This window comes from Mastigoproctus giganteus, chromosome 6 (assembly GCF_048544385.1).
Source record: "Mastigoproctus giganteus isolate SK-2022 chromosome 6, ASM4854438v1, whole genome shotgun sequence".
Taxonomy (NCBI): Eukaryota; Metazoa; Arthropoda; class Arachnida; order Uropygi; family Thelyphonidae; genus Mastigoproctus; species Mastigoproctus giganteus.
In genome coordinates, this window is record NC_143580.1 from 141,369,623 (window position 1) to 141,389,569 (window position 19,947).

The window sequence follows — 19,947 nt, forward strand, 5'->3', positions numbered from 1 at the left end:
CGTCAACGTCGAAAAATAGTCGCTAGTTAGGTTTGAATGTGAAAGTGTCTGCAATTCTGCCCAGACACGATAGGAGCGAGTATATTATGAAAGCCTTGTCGATCAATTCAGCCCTGGAGAGATTGCGCAAGGCTCAAAGGGTAGAATTTTTTTCTACCTGGTCCGTGCTTGTTGACAGGAGAGACTGCTTCTACAGGGATGGGGTACACTTAAATAGAAAGGGTGCAAGAATATTTGCTGATGCTATTGAGGCAGTGTTAGGTGGGTCGGAAAACTGCTAGCTTGGGGGGGATACACAAAATAAAAGGTTACCAGTAGCAGCAGGCATAGGCAAAAGTGATTCTTGCACTGCTTCTATTAGAATGAGCAGCAACCTGGAAAGCAAGGCAATGGAGAGTTCCAGGACTGCTGGGAGTCATAGTGGAACAAATAAATATATGTGCTGTGTTAGGGTAACTAAGAGTAGAAACAGGTGCATCTATACTTGCATGTACACCAATGCTAGGAGTATTGTTAATAAATCTGATGAGCTTTAAGTGCTAGTCAAGACATCAAAGGCATATATTGTTGGGATATCAGAGACCTGGTGTCACACAGACATAAGCAGTGCAGAATTGGAATTTGGGGAGTACAGAAATATGTGTACAGAAAGGATAGACAGGACAGGAAGGGAGGAAGGGTTATGCTGTTAGTTAAGAAACACAAAATCTAAGGATGTGCATCCAATTAATGTTGGTGGACAATGCAATGTTGAGTCTGTTTGGTGTGACATAAGCACTGGGAAAGAAAAAATGAGTAGGTGTCTGTTATAGGCCAAATGAATCTGATGAGTATAATGAGCAATTGTGCAGAGAAATAGAGTGGGGGCCAGTAAATCAGAGTGTCTTATAATGGGGGATTTTAACGTACCAGATATTGACTGGAACTTGTAGATTGGGCAATCGCACCCTAGCAAGATTTTGTTTGGATTTATTGGATGACTGTTTTCTACAGCAACATGTTTGAGAGCCAACCAGAGGGAGTAATACTCTTCATCTGATTACCAACGGTGATTATGCGTGCATCATGAATTTTCAGATAAAAGATCCACTGGGTAACAGTGATCACAATGTACTGATGTGGGAATTACTTAAGGATGTAACTACCATCAAGGCCAAAGGGAAGGGCTTTTGCTTTCGTAAAGGTGAGTACAGGGAATCAGACAGTTTTTAAATTCTGTACAGTGGGATCAACTGAGGATGTTACCAACGTTGAATTCTAAATGGGAAGCCTTCAGGGACTTAATTTTGGAGGCTACTAGGCTTTTCATTCCAACTAAGAAATACTGTTCATGTTTTAGGCCTAAATGAATGTCAGATGAACTAACGAGGCTTGTGTAGTGAAGAAAAATGTACAGGATGCATATAAAGTATCAGGTGACACAGAAGCCTATGGCAGATATAAACTAGTCTGTAATAAAGTCACAAAGGAGGTTAGGCAGGTGAAGGCAGATTACGAGAAATCCTTGGAAAAGGACGCAAAGAAAAACAGCAAACAGTTCTTTACTTATGTAAACTCTAGAAGGAAAGGGATGAATCAGATTGGACCACTTCACATAGCTAGGTTGACTATTGATGATCATGCTCAGGTAGCTGATAAACTGAATGGGTATTTTGCATCTACATTCACACATGAGGAGTTATTCAATGAGGGAAGTGCCAGATGTTTATCAAACTAACAGGGAGCTAAGTGATTTTATAATAACTGAGAGCAAAGTGATGGAGAAATTGTTGTAGTTAAACATAAAAAAAGGCACATTGGGTGGATGGGATCTATCCAGTTATAGCCAGGAGGCAACAAAGGAAGTAGGCAAACCCTTAGCCATAATTATGAGAGCTTCCTTGTCCTCAGGGGAGGTCCCCATAGACTGGAGATGTTCAAATGTATCACAAATTCACAAAGAGGGTTCAAAACGTGACACAAGTAACTATAGACCTGTTAGTTTAATTTGTGTTCCAGAGAAATTAATGGAATCTGGTTAAAGAAGCGCATTGCAGGATCATCTAGAGAAGACTGCAGTAATAGTTAAGACAGCATGGGTTTGCTAAAGGGAGGTCTTGTCTGACCAATTTGATTGGATACTATGAGGTGTTCACAAAGGAACTGAATGCCAAAAATAATTTTTACATCATATACTTGGATTTCAGGAAAGCTTTTGACACTGTTGCACATGGAAGACTGCTGTACATATTTGAGCAGTATGGCATTAAGGGCAAGTTGATACAATGGATAAAGGAACTGTTTGAGTGGCAGAAGACAGAGACTGGTAATTGATGGACACTGCTCTTCGTGGACTAATATTATTAGTAGAGTTCCCCAGGGTTCTGTGTTGGGCCCATTATAGTTTTGTATATTTATCAATGATATTGATAAAGATATATCAGGTTTAATGTCCAAGTTTGCAGATGATACAAAGGTTGGCAGGGTTCTTAATGACAGTAAAGACAGTATGCTACTCCAACTGGATCTAGATAAGTTGGGCAAATGGGCTGAAAAGTGGCAACTGAAATTTAACATTGACAAATGCAAAGTACTGCATATGGGCAGCAATAACCAAAGAGAAATGTACCAACTGTGTGGTACTCACTCAGGGAAGTGCAAAGTGAAAATGACCTGGGGGTAATTGTGCAGTCAAATATGAAATTTGCTGAGCAGTGCAGAGGGGCTGCCAATGCAAGTCATGGAGTCTTGTCAATGATATATAGGAATTTTGCTAGCAGGGACAGGGAGGTGATTATCCTGTTGTACAAGGCAATGGTCAGGCCACACCTAGAGTACTGTGTACATGTCCGGAGACCTCATTTTAGGAAGGATGTAGAGTTGCTAGAATGAGTACAAAGAAGGGCAACAAGATTGGTGGGTGGGGGAACAAAGGGGTGCTCTTACCAAGAAAGGCTTAAGTTTTACAAATTGCAGTGGCTGGAGAGTAGGCACTTGCGAGGTGATCTGATTAAGTTGTATAAGGCCTTGAATGGGTTGAGCAAGCTGAATGTTGATGAGATTCTTCCTATTGCTCGGATTAAGAACCTGAGGGGGCACAGATTCAAACTGAGGAAAGACAATTGTAGAATAGATGTGCAGAATTTTGCCTTTAGCCAGCGGGTATATGATTGGTGGAATAGACTTCCATCTTTTGTTGTGGAAGTTGATAGCCTAAATAAATTTAAGGCTCAGCTGGACAAGCATTTGGAATGAATGGAGGGATGAAATGGGAGGCTTTTTTTTTTTTTTTTTTTGGCTGATGCTGCATAAGCTTGTTTTCTTGCATCGTATGCCTCTTCTAATGCTAATATTCCCACCAAAACACTGATACAATAGCGTTATGAGTAGTGAATTGTAACTTACAAAATCACTAGCTAAATTTAAAAAATAAGCTAATAAATGCTACTAAGCCTATTTAATCTATTTGTAAAACACAAATTAATACATTAACTAATTAAAAATACAATAAAATTTCAAAAAAAATTTAATGGTTTACAGCAGCTCCAGAAGTCCACGTCTTCACACTATAGCCTTGTTCCCAGACTAAATTTATTTAGATTTCAGAAAAGCATTTGACTCAGTCCGATATGAGCAGTTACTTTATAAGCTGGAACAGGTTGGAAACACAGGGAAAATCCTTATGAATAGCATGTTTGCTTCAGGGCAGGAGGCAGATGGTTGTGATAAATGGTTATTCCTCAGATTGTGTTAATGTAAGAAGTGGGGTTCCATAGGAGCATTGGGATTACTGTTATTTTTGATTTTCTTAAATGACATTGAAGAAGAAACAGATGGCGTGATGTCCAAATTTGCAGTTGATGTAAAGATTTGTGAAGTAGTTAATGATCATCGTCAAGCAGAGCTTCTTCAGAGTGACCTAAATAGACTTTAGGGATGGTCAAAAAGTGGCAGCTTTGCTTTAATCCAGCAAAGTGAAAGGTCTTACACCTGCGGAACAGTAACCCCAAAATAACTTACACACTTGATGGAGTTGAATTAAAGTCAACAGTGGAAGAAAGGGACTTGGGTGTTATGATATGTTCAGACAACTTTTTCTAAGCTTTGTAGACGTTGCAAGGAAGGCCAGTGGTGTCCTATCGATGATTTATCGAACATTTGCTAGTAGAGATAAGGACATAATCCCATTATATAAAGCTATTGTTAGACCACACTCGGAACACTGTGTTCAAGTATGGAGACTGCACCTAAAAAAGGAGAGAGCTTCTTGAAAGGATCCAAAGACAGGTAATTCGCCTGGTGAGATTGGCAAAAGGGCATCCATATGAGGAAAGCCTTCAAATATTTGGGTTGCTCAGCTTGAAAACTAGTCAACTTAGAGGAGAATTGATAGAGATGTTTAAAGATCTGAGAAGCAAAAAGTAAAATGAATGAGGACAAAATTTTCACATTTAATAAATGATTCTAGAACTAGGGGCCATAAATTCAAGTTACAGGAGAGATGTTTAGCCTGGATTATAGGAAGTTTAATTTATCGAGCAAGTTATAAATTACTGGAATAAGTTACCTACATGGGTGGTAGAGGCTGACAGTTTGGGGAAATTCAAAGGGTCAGCTGGATAGTTACCTACAGGAGGAGGGAAATGCATAGGTTGTCTATTTCCTTTTCTTTTAATATTTATTTAATTTTATTTATTAGTATTTTACTCTTTTTTTTCTGTTTTTTTTTTTTTTTTTTTTTGCTGGTGCAGCATAAGCCTTAGGCTTCCTTGCACCATATGGCCATTACTCCCAATTTCTCTGATCCAATTTCTCTTTGGATAATCACAGGGTAAAACAAACAGTGGAGGCTGCAAACTGAAATATGTAAAATAAAGAATGTGTTAGCAGAATAGCAAATCAGGTATGAAGTAAATAAAACAAAAACCAGTGCCATAACCATGACAAAAGAAACGGAGCTGGGGGGGGGGGACTAAATTGAGAAATGATGTAGGAGTATGTTCCTAAAATAATTTAGAATAGAAGTTAGTTAGAATGAATGCAGTGGCATCCCACTGGTAGTACCAAAGCTGAATTATATTAAAATTTACAATAAAAACCTACCAAAACAACACGACAATTACTATGAAGCAAAAATAAATTAAGAGATTGACCACTGGGCTCCATCTTGCCATTGTTACCTTATGGCTCCATCTTGCCATAAGGTAACAATGGCCATGGAACATTGCATTTAAATGTTAAATTAATCTGATAAATAGACCTGAGTAATGACGGCTCTTATGAATTAATATATAATAGCCAAATAGTAAATAGTAAATTTACTATTAATTATTACATTAAAAGTAAATAAAATTTCAAACTACTAATAGAGGGAAAGTTAATTAAAAGAAACAAGGATATAGATGGCAGTTTTTTTTTTCCTTTTTTTTGATGTGAAAATATCTATATCGGCAGCTAACAATGGAATTTAACAGAAGTAACAGAAATGCAAATGTTGTGGTCAAATATTTGTATTGTTGCAATCATACTTCCTGCAGGGCTGCATCTATTGAAGGATGTAATTGTGACATCATACTAAGGAAGTGTGATTGGGGCATCACAATCATACTTCCTTATGATTGTGCTGATGTAGCCTTGATGTCACAATCATACTATCCCACAAATGGATTTCGCCAACCTCTTCCAAGCCAAGAATATTTTCACATAAAACATCTTTCATGCATACAGGGTACACATGCTTTTATTTTTTTTTTTATTTACTATTCCTTTAACACATTTACAGCCACTTATATTTGCAAGCATTTATCATGTGTGCCTTGAGGAGCTGGAACAAATAGACACTGCTTTTTAGTTAATGGATTTCTGTAAAGAATCATCGCTCCAAGTAATGCTGGCGGCTCTTGTCTGTAGCATTCTAACGTCAACAGATGCATTTGAACAAGATTCTGAATCCACATCACTTGAATAGAATTCTATTTCAGTATCAGATGACATATTATAAAGAGCTGATTCAATGTTATCAGCTTCAACATACTGTTCATCCCTATTCCTTTTCAGTACTGATGTCCCAGGCTGTGGATCCATTATAACAACACTTTAGGGTAAAGTTTTATAGGAAATCTATAATCTTTCAAATAAAACAAATAAAAAAACTAACTTTCCATAGCAAATAACCATACAACAAACGATAGATGTGCTGAGGTTTGCCTTTGGCCAGTGAATGATTGATTGTTGGAACAGGCTTCCATCTGCTGTTGTGGAAGTAGATGGGTTGAATAAATTCAAGAACTGGTCAAATTCTTGAAGTATGGATGGGTGAAAGCCTGCTTTCTTGCATCATATGCTATTACTACTACAAGAACAGTACTTGTTTACACAAAGTTTAAAAAAGGGTTGCAAAGGATAAGTTGTTATGATTAGGAGGTAAACAGAATAGCAATCATTAATCTTAAACCACAATTGCCACACAACAAACAAACAAACTAAGATCTGTCAAATAAGGCAACACTGATAGCATGTTAATGCTGTTCTACCAAGGAAATGAATGATTGTAAAAGGAATTCCTTTTACAACATAACTTATATTAGCATTTTGAAAAGGACAAATACATATTATTTATTGTTAAAAATAAGAAACACTACTACACCACATTAATTACTTTTTAATAAGAAGTTACTGTGCTAGAAATTAACAAAATTTACAAAAACTCCAGTAGAGTGCTGTTATATCTTTACTCCAAACAAAACCCTACTTAACAATAACAATGTTTCCAGATTCCTTGTATAATTAACCTAGAATGGCACAACAGCACATGGCATGCACCAAACAAAAAAAATAAAAAAATAAAAAAACAACTTAAATTAAAATGGTTATTAGACTGATATAAATATGAATTTTAATATTCCTTCAGTATATTTTTTACTTTTTATCTACACCCCTGATTTTGTTAGAATTTCAGAAGCATATCCAAAAAAAAATTTCAGTTCTATGTGTGAGGCATTCTGTGTACACCTATGCAAGAGTTCATGTAATTTACCTGGTTTGTTATTGTTATTTGGTTTTTAGGAGCATTAGCAACTAAGGCCATATTGCTCCGGGATATGCGGTGGTCATTCCCTGACCTTTCCGCATCCTCTGTATTTGATGGTGACGGGCTGGAATCCCGGTCTAATCAAGAAACGTGTGCTATGCACTGCTGCTCCTTCCCACCTGGCTACGGAGGCACCCGTGTAATTGACCTAGACATTTGTTGAAAACACCATGAGTTTGTAATAAAAATGGATATCATAGGTTGGAAAAATTACTTCTAGAAGAACTCGGAGGTTAAACATTAATTTATTTTTTGTTTTGCTAAGTGTAATAAGTGCATTAATAAGTGTGTTATAATGTTCTGGTGGATAACGTGATTCGGAATACAAGTTTTTGGTCAATGTTGTTCGGTCAACGGTTGTTTTACTGTTGTTAGGTGACTTTACATTCTGATTCTGTGCAACTGATCATATAAGTAAAATTCTTGTCTCTTTGGCATTTTTTTGCTGCTGGTATTCAGCTAGTACAGCTTGGCACACCAAATACAGCAGTTACTAATGAGCCACTGAAATGACACAAAATTTCCAAATATATTGGTACTTCAATTCCACATGCAGCTATCATTCTTATCCACAACACTAAAAAATAAAACAGTAAACCTTTATAATTATATCAGCACAAACAATATTATCAATTTCATTTGCAGATTTATTGTTGACTTTTATTTGCAATCTGATTCATACATATGTGCTTGACTGCAGAAATTCGATCAAGCATGGAAAAGTAGCAGCAGCAAATCTGGCTCTCAGATTCTTTAAATTTTTTAAATAATATTTTTCTAAAGAAATATTTTTAATGAAAAACTTAACTTATTTTAAAGTTTTACTGTTAGACTTTTACTCTAAAATGTTTTATTTTAAAACTTTTAAAAATATATTTAGTGTCAGTAGTGGCATATGATGCAAGAAAGTAAGCTTATAAAGCATCAGCCACAAAAAAAATAAAAATAATAAAAACTTCCCATATCACCTGTCCATCCCCTCCAATAATTTGTCTAGGTGTTCCTTGAATTTATTCAAACTACCCGCCTCCACAACAACAGATGGAAGTTTGTTCCAACAATCAACCACCCACACTGAAGGCAAACTTCCTGTATCCTCCATCCTGCAACAATCTGTCCTCTTTTTATTCGAATTTATGCTATACCCCCCTCACTTTGGTTTCTTTTTTTTTTTCTTTTTTAGGAGCATTAGCAACTAAGGCCTTATGTGGTGGTCATTCCCTGACCTTTCCGCATCCTCCGTATTTGGTGGTGACGGGCTCGAACCCCGGTCTAATCAAGAAGCGTGTGCTATGCACTGCTGCTCCTTCCCACCTGGCTATGGAGGTGGCTGCCCCCCTCACATGTGTAGTCTAAGCAAGAGGAAAAATACCATCAGCAATGAGCTTGTTCAATCCATTTAAGGCCTTAAACACCTCAATCAGATCACCTCACAGTTGCCGAGATTGCCTCCAGATGATGAAATTTGCAGAAATGAAACCTTTTTTTTGTAACACTATCCTTTTGTTCCCCTCACTATCTAGCTGCCTGTCTCTGCAACTGATTTTTGCCACAAGATCTCTGTGCACACTTACATTCCAGAGGATACCTCTGCGTGCACTTATATGCTTTTGAAAATATCTACTAGCTGTCGTGATGATTTTAAATCCTGGTTTAATGTTAATTTATAAAAAAATAAATTAATTAAAATAATAATTTAAAATTATACATTATCTTATATCCACTACACTCTCGATAATGAATACACAAAGAAGTGCCCAATTTTAAATCATTTATTGACTTTATTCTAAATATTTCCATGGCATTATGAGGGATTAGATGAACCAATTAGTGTAACTTTTAGGAATGTGTTAGCCAGAGGGATAACAAGTTAATTATTCTGTTTAATTGTTAATTATCTAAGAAAAAAAAAATTCAGTTTAATAGAACTATGTCACTCTATTAAGGAATGTCTTCAGAATTATGGGATTATTACTGCTGCTGCTCATGCATAGCATTTTAAAAATAGGCAATATTAAAGACTAGCTAAACCATTCCAACAAGGTATGTTCAATTCCAAAGATGCCAAGTAGAGATGGATGTAGATTCAATATTAACTAGACTTCCCAATCCTCTTCACCATCAAATTTAGAAAATGGAAACACCCCATCAAACTAAAGGTATTGATTAAGGGATTATTGTTATTACTAGCCATATGGTGCAAGGAAGCCTGAGGCTTTTGCTGCACCAGCCAAAAAAAAATGTCTGAGTTACCCTGAGAGAGAGAGAGAGAGAGAGAGAGAGAGAGAGAGAGAGAGAGAGAGAGAGAGAGAACAAGTCAGAAGTAGCAGAGAATTGCCAAGAAAGAAAAGAACGATGAGATCCAGCTCAGGACTCTGGGTGTGCCAAGCCCAATACTCACCAGATGAGAGCACCTGGGGTTAAACCAAAAAGAAGGATCTCATGAAACAGAACCTATTACAACATGTGTAACTTATATAGTCTTATCACATTCCACTTAAAATAAGTCATGGAATTAAAAATAAACTCAAATTAAAAAAACCCTAAATTTGAAGGAAAATTACTCAAAAACAAGTTAAGAATCATGAAATAACTAGAATAGTTAGGTATTTTGTCAATGAACTATGGCTGAAACCAACAAAACTTTTTCAACCCACACAACAGACCTTCCAAGATTAACAACCATGTCATAATCTGATATATTCCCAGTTTTGGCAGCAATGCTGGTAATTGCTGCTGACATCAAGAATATATGAAGCAGTTGCTTGGTTAATATAGGATTTAATGGCACATCAGATATTAAGGCAATAGTGCTCCAAGTTTGATGTTGGTTATAACAATGAATTTTGTGTGCACGTGTGTGTGTGTGTGTGTGTGTGTGTGTGTGTGTGTGTGTGTGTGTGTGTGTGTGTGTGTGTGTGTGTGTGTGTGTTTAGGGGAATTATCCCTCATAAATGTTCATAAAATGTCACAGTGAATCTTTTATAAAATCCATGAACAACTGATGTCACTAAATATGATACTCATGCATCATAGTATCCAATTTGATTGGATACTATGATGCATGAGTATGGATACTGCATCATAGTATCCAATTTGATTGGATACTATGATGCAGTCACAAAAGAACTGGATGCAGGGAATAACTTTGATATTATATACTTGGATCTTAGAAAGGCTTTTGAAACTGTTGCACATGGAAGACTGCTGCACAAATTGGAGCAGTGTGGCATTGGAGGCAAATTGCTGCTATGGATAAAGGGATGGTTGAGGGGGAGAAGACAGAGAGTGGTAATCAATGGACACTGCTCATCGTGGACTAATGTTATTAGTGGAGTCCCTCAGGGTTCAGTATTGGGTCCATTATTGTTTTCTGTATTTATAAATGACACTGATGATGGTATATCAAGCTTAATGTCCAAGTTTGCAGACGAGGGTTGTCAAGGACACTACTGACACTATGCTGCTGCAACAGGATGTGGAAAGATTGAGCAGATGGGCTGAGAGGTGGCAAATGAAGTTTAACATTGACAAATGTAAAGTACTACATATGGGAAACAGCAACCCCAGAGCAACTTATTTACTCTGTGGTACTACACTGACAGTGGTAGAGAATGAAAGGGACCTGGGGGTGGTTGTGCAGGCAGATATGAAGTTCTCTGAGCAGTGCAGACAGGCTGCAAGAGTAGCTCATGGTGTCTTGTCAATGATATACATGAATTTTTCTAGCAGTGAGATGGAGGTGGTTATCCCCTTGTAAAAGGCAATGGTCAGACAAAAACTTGAGTACTGTACACAGGTCTGGAGACCTCATTTTAAGAAGGATGTAGAGCTGCAACAAGTACAGAGAAGGGCAACAAGATTAGTGAATGGAACAAAGGGGTGCTCTTATGAAGAAAGGCTTAAGTTTTGCAAATTACAGTGTGTGGAGACTAGGCACCAGCGAGGTGATCTGATAGAGGTGTATAAAGCCTTGAATGGTTTGAGCATGCTCAATGCTGATGGGATTCTTCCTCTTGCTCAGAATAATCACCTGAGATGGCATAAATTAAAATTGAGAAAAGACAGATGTAGGATAGAAGAGAGGAAATTTGCCTTTAGCCAGCGGGTGGTTGGTTGGCGGAACAGACTTCCATCCCTTGTCGTGGAAGTTGATAGCCTAAATAAGTTTAAGGCTCAGCTGGACAGGTATTTCAAACGAACAGAGGGGTGAAGTGGAAGTGTTTTTTTTTTTTTTTTGGCTGATGCTGCATAAGCTTGCTTTCTTGCATCAAATGCCTCTACTAATGCTAATGTGCACATCTTAAGTACGTGAGCACCACCCCTGAGTCCAAGGACACCCCCATAATCATGGCTAAGGGTTTGCTTACTTGTTTTGGATAGATCCCATCCAATTCAGGTGCCTTCCTTATGTTTAACTTCAATTTCTCCTCCAACTTTCCTTTCAGTCATTACAAAATCATTTAGCTCCATGCTAAATTTCTGTTCTCCCCTTCCTTACAGAATATTCTCATGTGTGAATGTAGATGCAAAATACTCATTCAGTTTTTCAGCTACCTGAGCAGAATCATCCACAGTCGAACTACCGATAAAGATTGCCATAGATTTCTCGCAGTCACTTGTTAAGGGGGAAATCATGTTTGACAAATATGATTGGATACGAACACAGAGTAAAAAAAAATATGGAGCTAAAAATAATTCTAACATCCTATACTTACATTTCAGAAAAGCCTTTGAAGCTTTCACACATATCAATGTATCTCCAATACATAAGGGCAGTTCTAAGAGTAAAGTGGGAAATGACTGGCCAATCAGTTTAACTTCAGTAGTAGGGAAAACATGGAGGCAATGATCAAGGGTGAAATTCAGGATCATTTAGATAGAAATGGAATTCTGAAGGATACTCGGCATGGTTTTGTTTGTTTGGTTTTTAGAAGCATTAGCAATTAAGGCAATATTGCTCCGGGGATATGCGGTGGTCATTCCCTGACCTTTCCGCATCCTCCATATTTGGTGGTCACGGGCTCAAACCTCGGTCTAATCAAGAAGCATGGTTTTGTAAAGAGAAAAACCAATTCAAATAATCTGGTTAGCTATTTTGACAGGGTCACTCAAGAGCTGGATTTAGGAAATAATTTCAACGTTGTTTATTTGGATTTCAGTAAAGCATTTGACTCAGCCTGACATGAGCAGTTACTTTATAAGCAGAAACAGGTTGAAATCACAGGGAAAATCCTTAGATGGATAGCTAGATGGCTTCAGGGCAAAAGGCAGAGGTTTGTGATAAATGGTTATTCCTCAGATTGGGTTCATGTAAGAAGTGGTGTTCCCCTATGATCGGTATTAGGCCCACTGTTGTTTTTGATTTTTATATATGACATCGATGAAGGGATAGAGGGCGTGACGTCTAAATTTGCAGATGATGTAAAAATTGTTAGAGTAGTTAATGATCACTGCCAAGCAGAACTTCTTCAGAGTGACCTAGATAGAGTTCAGGGATGGTCAAAAAAAATGGCAGCTATGCTTTAATCCAGAAAAGTGTGAAGTATTACATCTGGGAAACAGTAACCCCAAAATAACTTATATACCTGGTAGAGTTGAACTAAAGCCAATAATGGAGGAAAGAAACTTGGGTGTTATGATACAGTCAGACAAGAAGTTCTCTGAGCATTATAGCCAAGTGGCAAGGAAGGCCTATGGTGTCCTATCAATGATTTATCGAACAATTGCTAATTGATAAGGACGTCATAATCCCATTTTATATAAGGCTATTGTTAGACCACACTGGGTATACTGTGTTCAAGAACTGAGACTGCACCTAAAGAAAGACATTATGCTTCTTGAAAGGGCCCAAAGATGGGCAACTCACCTTGCGAGATCAGCAAAAGGTGTCCATATGAGGAAAGACTTTGAATATGTGGGTTGCAGAGCTTTGAAACTAAGTACCTTAGAGGAGACTTGATTGAGGTGTTTAAGGCTCTGAGAGGCATAAGTAAAATGAATGAGGATGAAATTTTCACGGTCATAAATGAATCTAGCACTAGGGGGCATAATTTCAAGTTACAGGGGGAGATGCAATCCAGTCTAATCTTCCTGCAATTCTTTAGGCTGGATTGCAGGAAGTTTTATTTTAGCCAGCGAGTTATAAATTACTGGAATAAGTTACCTACATGGGTGGTAGAGGCTGACAGTTTGGGGAAATTCAAAGGTCAGCTGGATAACTACCAATGGGAGGAAGGAAATGCATAGATTGTCTACTTAATTTTTTTTCCCCTTATTATTATTATTTTATTTATTTATTTTTATTTTTTGGCTGGTGCAGCATAAGCCATAGGCTTCCTTGCACCATGTGGCCATTGCTAATACTTATACTAAAAGACACCATACTGCTGTATAAATTGAAGTAGTGTGGCATTAGGTGCAAGTTACTGCTATGAATAAAAGGATGACTGAGCAGGAGAAAACAGAATGATTATCAATGGAAATTGCTCTTTTCCGACTAAAGTTATTAATGGAGTCTTCCAGAGCTCAGTGCTAGGCCCATTGTTGTTGTTTTCAATGATATTCATGATGGCATGTCTAAGTTTGCTGATGATACAAAGGTTGACAGGGTGATTAATGACAGTAATCATTGGATGCTAATGCAACAGGATATAAAAATAATTAGGCAGATGGGCCAAGAAGTGCAAATGAAGTTAAAAATCGACAACTGCAGGTACTGCATACATGCAGCAATAACCCAACAACATACCATCATACAATACTAAGGGTAACAGAGAATGAAAAAGACCTGAGGGGTAATTGTGCAGTCAGACATGAAGTTTTCTGGTGCAGACAGCCTGCTAGGACAGCTCCTGGGATTTTGCTAATGATGTACAGAAATTTTGCCAGGAGGGATAAGGAAGCGATTATCCCATTTTATAAGGCAATTGTGAGACAGATCTGGATGCCTCATTTCAGGAAGGATGTTAATCTACCGAAACAAGTGCAGAGAAGGCAACAAGATTACTGAAGGTATCAAGAGGGTACGCTCACCAAGACAGGCTTCAGTTCTGCAAACTGTGCACCTGCAAGACTTGACTGAGGTGTTTAAGGCTAGGTCTGGATTGAATATTCTAAATGCATCCTTCCTCTTGCTCATGCAACACACATCAGGGAAGGGGGCCATAAATTTAAAACGAGGTAAGATGGTTGAAGGATAGATGTGCAGAAATTTGATTTTATCCAACAGTTGATTGTTGGAACAAACTTCCATCTGGCTGTAGAAGTGGGTAGTTCAAATAAATTTAAGGGAGAACAAATTATTAGAGAAGGGTCAGCCAGGTGATGTGGGATGTTTTTTTTTTTTTTTTTTTATCTTATGCTGTATAAGCTTGCTTTCTTGCATCATTTGCCACTATTAATACATTCCTCAATAAACAAGCAAGGTTCAATTCCACTATTGTTTATGGCAGTCATTGAACTAATAGTCTGTGTATCCCTTTGCTAGGACAGTTTTCCAACCCCTAACAATGCCTTAATAGCATCAGCAAATGTCTCTGCAACTCTTCAAAAGAACCGGCCATGCTAATAAAAATTATAGCTCATAAACCTTTCACAATCTCTCCAGGGCTGAATTAATTATAAAGGCTTTCATTATGAACTCCCTCCTGTGTCTTGAGAAAATTCCAGACACTTTCAAATTCACCCTAACTCAACTTCTCCTCATCATCATCACCTCTGTATAAATAAAAGGGCACCTCCATAGCCATGTGGTCAGGAAGCGGCAGTGCGTAGCACACGCTTCTTGATTAAACCGAGGTTCGAGCCCTTGACCACCAAATACGGAGGATGCGGAAAGGTCAGGGAATGAGCACTGCATATTCCTGGAGCAATATGGCCTTAGTTGCTAATGCTCCTAAATAACAACCTCTGTATAACACTGTTAATACCAATGTACTATAATATAACAATAATATTACCTTTTATGCCTTTAAAAGGTGATTATTTTATATCACCAACTTTTCCTCTTAATTTTGCTAATAATAGAAAGATAGGCACAGTTAGTGACAAGTAACAAGTATACTATTTTGAGATCTAAATAAACTAAGAGCTGTAGTAATTTTGAGATCTAAATAAACTGTAGTAATTTAAATGGTAAACGAAATGTGCAGCACTTCAATAATCCCAGTACGGGTAGCACCAAAGTGGTTGACAAGGGAAAAGTCCTACAGGTAACCATGCACTCTAATACAAAATTCTCTGAGCAATGCAAAGACTGCAAGATAAGCCCACAAAAGTTCTCTCAGCATACAGTAACTTTTTAAATAAGAATAAAGGGACTAATCATCCCATTTTATAAGGAAATGGTTAGGTTAGGAAGCCAGAGGCTTTTTCTATGTTTTCTTATTACTCTGGGGTTTTCTGTTTTTTTTTTTTTCTGGCCAGTGCAGCAAAAGCCTGTGGCTTCCTTGCACTACATGATTATTACTGTAAGACTGGGAACTCGGTAAAGAGGTCACTGTGTGATAGCTTAACTGCAGTGTATGGAGGTTTAAAAAAGAAGACATATAGCACAGAATTTTATAGAGCTGTAGTAAACTAATATTGATGGCATCTTTACCTTTTTCATGTGACTCCCTAAGGGGACATAAATTTAAATTGAAAAAGGATGGTTGCAGAAATTTGCATTCAACCGAAAAGTAATTGACTGTTCAAATAAACTTCCATGTGGTATTACAGAAGTGATAGTCTGAATAAACTATTGTAAAGAACAGGCAAATGAAATGGGTATTTTTTTTTTTTTTTTTTAATTTTGGAGCTGTATAAGTGTTGCTTCCCTGAAATATGTTACTACTAATAATAAGGCTTGTAATTCTGATATTTTATGAACAAAAATAAATAAATAAATAAATAAACTACGCATTTATTAACTGAAGGGTATACCTGATTCTGCATCCGTTATATTAACTTTTTTACCATAATCGGCGGAAAATATTTTCTTCCCACACAGAGTCCACATTGCAGCTTTTACCCCAGCGTCATATTTTATCTCCTGAACACATTTTCTCGAGAAAATATGCCATAATTTTACGGTACAATCAAGTGAAGCAGATAAAAGAAGGTGACTGTATAAAGGAACAGACCAGCGCAATGAAGTGGGATAACTCTTATGAGCACTTAGCAATGCAACTATTCCACTTGAGGGCCGACACAAACTATTGCTCTTAACATGTTCGGCTAATCTGGGATGAACTTCAAACATTTGTGTTTCTTTAGTGACTTTCAATTTCTTTGTTTTCAATAAGACTGGTTCATCATCTAGTACATTTTTGTTGTAAGGAATGTTTACTTCCTTAATATGTTGCATCTGAGGTAATGGGTAAACACTTGGTTGAGATAAACCCACGTCAGCATCCAACGGATCACTAATCATTAACTTGACTTGACGAAAATTACAATATGGTGCCTTAGGTTTCGAAGATCCCACGCTTATACCTAATATTTCATTTGTACAAGCCATTGGATCAGGGGCTGCGGTATTATATAAAATTTCTGGATCATTAAAAGGAACAGCGCTTCTCTTAACACGGGGTCGTTCTGGACCATAACAAATGTCGCTCATTTTTCTTGCTTCATCTTGCAATGTGTTTTCACTTTCTTCCAATTCATGCTTATGATCACTATCGGAATCACTTGTCTCTAACGCAAAGTAGTCCGGCTTTCTATCGCACGAACGACGAGCATTCAAAGGTGGAATTCCACTCGTAATTTTATTTGTGACAAACAAGGTGTCGTCATCCGAACTGTTGTAAGACTTAATTAATTCCATCTTATATAACAGTCCTCAACAAAACGTGAATATCCATGTCCAATGAAATTATGCAACACTTCGCATCGGGTTCACTGAACGATTTAAAAATCCAACACGCGCCGCGATGAACTCTCGTTCACGCTTCCAGCCATTTTCAATTAGCAGTAACATACTTTACTTCTCTATGAGCAGAACAGTGATGCGAAGTCGGAATGCCAAATATTCCCAATGAGAGGTCAAAAAAATTACCATAACGGCAAAAACAGATCAAATTAAGAGAAAAAAAATTCTGTGCGTTGTTAAAATATAATTTATACAAATATTTATATAGGTAAAACTAATAATAATTGATAAATCGGTTAATCTACAGCGACTGACAAGCGTAGAGTCAGTCACTGCTCTCAGCACAAACAAAAAGTGAAAAGGGTTGGATTATGATAGTAAAAAGGTTGAGTCATATTACGCCATAGATATATACACTGCCCTATCATTAATATTCGGACACTCCTCCATGGATGGGGAAACAGGTCCTATCATGCAACACGTCACAAAACCTACTATAAATATGCACACTGGGCTTCGAACAGACAATTACAAAAGTGGGCATGCAAGATGACACGTTCAACAGAATTAACAAAAACGTGGAATGATAGAGTAGATGACATATAAGCAAGCGTTCTGTACGAGACATCGCAGTCACTCTGGGGATCCCTAGGTCAACTGTTAGTGACATCTTAAGAAATGGGTCTGAATCCGCCAAAAAAAACGGCCTGGAAAACCGTGAAAACTAACAGAACGGGACAACAGAATTCTGCGAAGACCTGTGCGCCAAATCGTAGTCAATACGAAGGACACTCCTCCATTGGGTTACAATGGTCGTGCAGCTGTTCACAACCAATTGATCACCACAACTAGACACCGATTAAAACGGTGTAAGGAGTGCGAATCCTAGACGGTAAAGCATGGAAAAGCAGTCCTATGGACAGACAAGTCAAGGTTCCCACTCTACCAGTATGCTGGCCGTTCCTGGGTGTGGCGAAAGCCATAGGAACGCTTCCATCCTGATTGTATCCTCCCAATAATGAAGTTTGGTGGAGGCAATATCATGGTATGGGGCTGCTTTTCATGGTTTGGCTTAGGACCATTAGCCGTTATCGACAAAACATTGAATTCTGTGCAATATAAGGACACCCTGGACAATTATGCACTTCCAACATTATGGCAATACCATAATGTTGGAAATGGCATATCAACATATAGACCTAGCTTAAAAAAATTAACTTTAAAATCTAAAACTTTGTCACCTTATCTTGAACATAACTTTATAAAACATTGTAAAATCAATAACTACAAAATATAGAATTTTAAAAATTTTGACATGCATTTAGCCCTTCAGCACGGAAACAAGATTCCTGTGCCTCTAGTTGACATCTCTAGCCGCTAGGAGGTATGCCTTTCACGAATTATATTTCTCCTACGTTTAAAAACTTTATCTACGTACGGGGTGATCCAAAAGTCAGTAAACAATTAAAGAATAGGTATTTCACTGGATTTTTGACGTATGGTAACGAGATTAGCGCAGAAATGCATAGAATTACGTGGGATTTTTCCCGACGGAATGCCAAAATCAGTTCCAAATATGATCACCAGGTGGCGCTGTACCGTGAATGACGTCGGGCAAGTGTCTGCTATAAAGGCACTGGAAAAACAACAGCTAAGTAGTTTAATGAACGTTTGTGAAAGAAAAAGAAAAGAAGCTAAGCGGTCATGTTATCATTACCGGATAAAGCACTGTTGGTGAAGCTGAATCTGCAACCGCAGCTTTGCGATCTCTCCATCAGCTGAAGAGTATGCGACGTTGTAACGGACCAATGACTGTTGCAAGATCGTCCATGAAGTGGAAGACCATCAACATGTGCTATAACTGCGGCTACAGTTGTAGCCGCAGTTATAGCACATCGAACTAGCACGTTCGATGTGCTAGTTCGATATAGCACGTCGAACTAGCGTCTCATATGGGAATGTGTGGAGAGCACTAAGAATAGTCCTCCTTAGATATCCATACAAAATTCAACACCTTCAAGAATTTAGGCGTTCCGATTTTGCAAAGTGGGAAGCATTTGCGTTATGGTTCTTTCAGCTAATTGAGAACGTGACAACTGGCTGTCAAATGTTTTGTGGACGGATGAAGCCCATTTCACTCTCAACGGCACTGTAAACGCACACAATTCCAGAATTTGGCGAAGGAAAACCCTTCGAGCTTACACAGAAACTCCATTGCATCAGTCTAAAGTAACGGTGTGGTGTAGATTCAACTCTTCTTTTGTTATACGGCCATTTTTCTTTCAGGAAATCAGTGGCTCTGGTTTTGAAACTGTCACAGGTGCTGACCTGTTACAAAACTGCGTTATCCCTAGCCTGGGGGGAAGTCAAGCTTTGGATGTTGTGACATTCATGCAGGATGGAGCACCACCCCATATTGCTTCTCCTGTGAAACAACTGTTACTCTCAGCATTTGGAGAGAATCGAATCGAGAGATAAGCCATCACTCTCAGCATGAATGGCCACCAAGGTCTCCAGACCCGACGCCCTGCGATTTTTGGTTAGGGGGCTACCTGAAGTCACGGGTTTACAGAGATCACCCAACGTCATTGGCAATACTAAAAGACTCTATATGAGGGCAGGTATAAATGATACCCCCAGAAATGCTGTTTCGTGCTGTCCAAAACGTCGTTACTCGTCTTCAGGCAGTGCTCGACAGCATTGAATATTTACTATAATGAAGTGCTTTGTGGTGTTACAGGTCAAGCGCCACATGGTGGAAATATATTTTGAAATAATTTTGGCATTCTTTCAGAAAACCCTCCTCCGTAATTCTATGCATTTCTGTGCTAATCTCATTACCATACGTCAAACGTTCACTGAAATACCGATTCTTTAATTGTTTATTGACTTTTGGATCACCCTGATCCAAAAGTCAGTAAATTTTATTTACAGAATAAAATAAAAATTTACCTTGATGAAACAAGAAAGGCAAATTATCTTCATTAGGTAAAGGCATCCCTCTCTCCAGCTAAGCTCTCAA

At 38.0% G+C, this 19,947-nt stretch overlaps 1 protein-coding gene across 1 annotated transcript in view; it reads right to left on the reverse strand.

Moving 5' to 3' along the window:
* The window catches only part of LOC150084624 (WD repeat-containing protein 25-like), a 100,131-nt gene extending 83,247 nt beyond the window's left edge, over positions 1-16,884 (reverse strand). Inside the window, exon 1 of the mRNA XM_090375361.1 lies at positions 15,995-16,884. Coding sequence (XP_090231487.1) covers positions 15,995-16,880 — 886 coding nt within the window. The 5' untranslated portion in view covers positions 16,881-16,884. The remainder of the gene's footprint in view (positions 1-15,994) is intronic.
* Between the last annotated feature and the right edge of the window lie 3,063 nt (positions 16,885-19,947).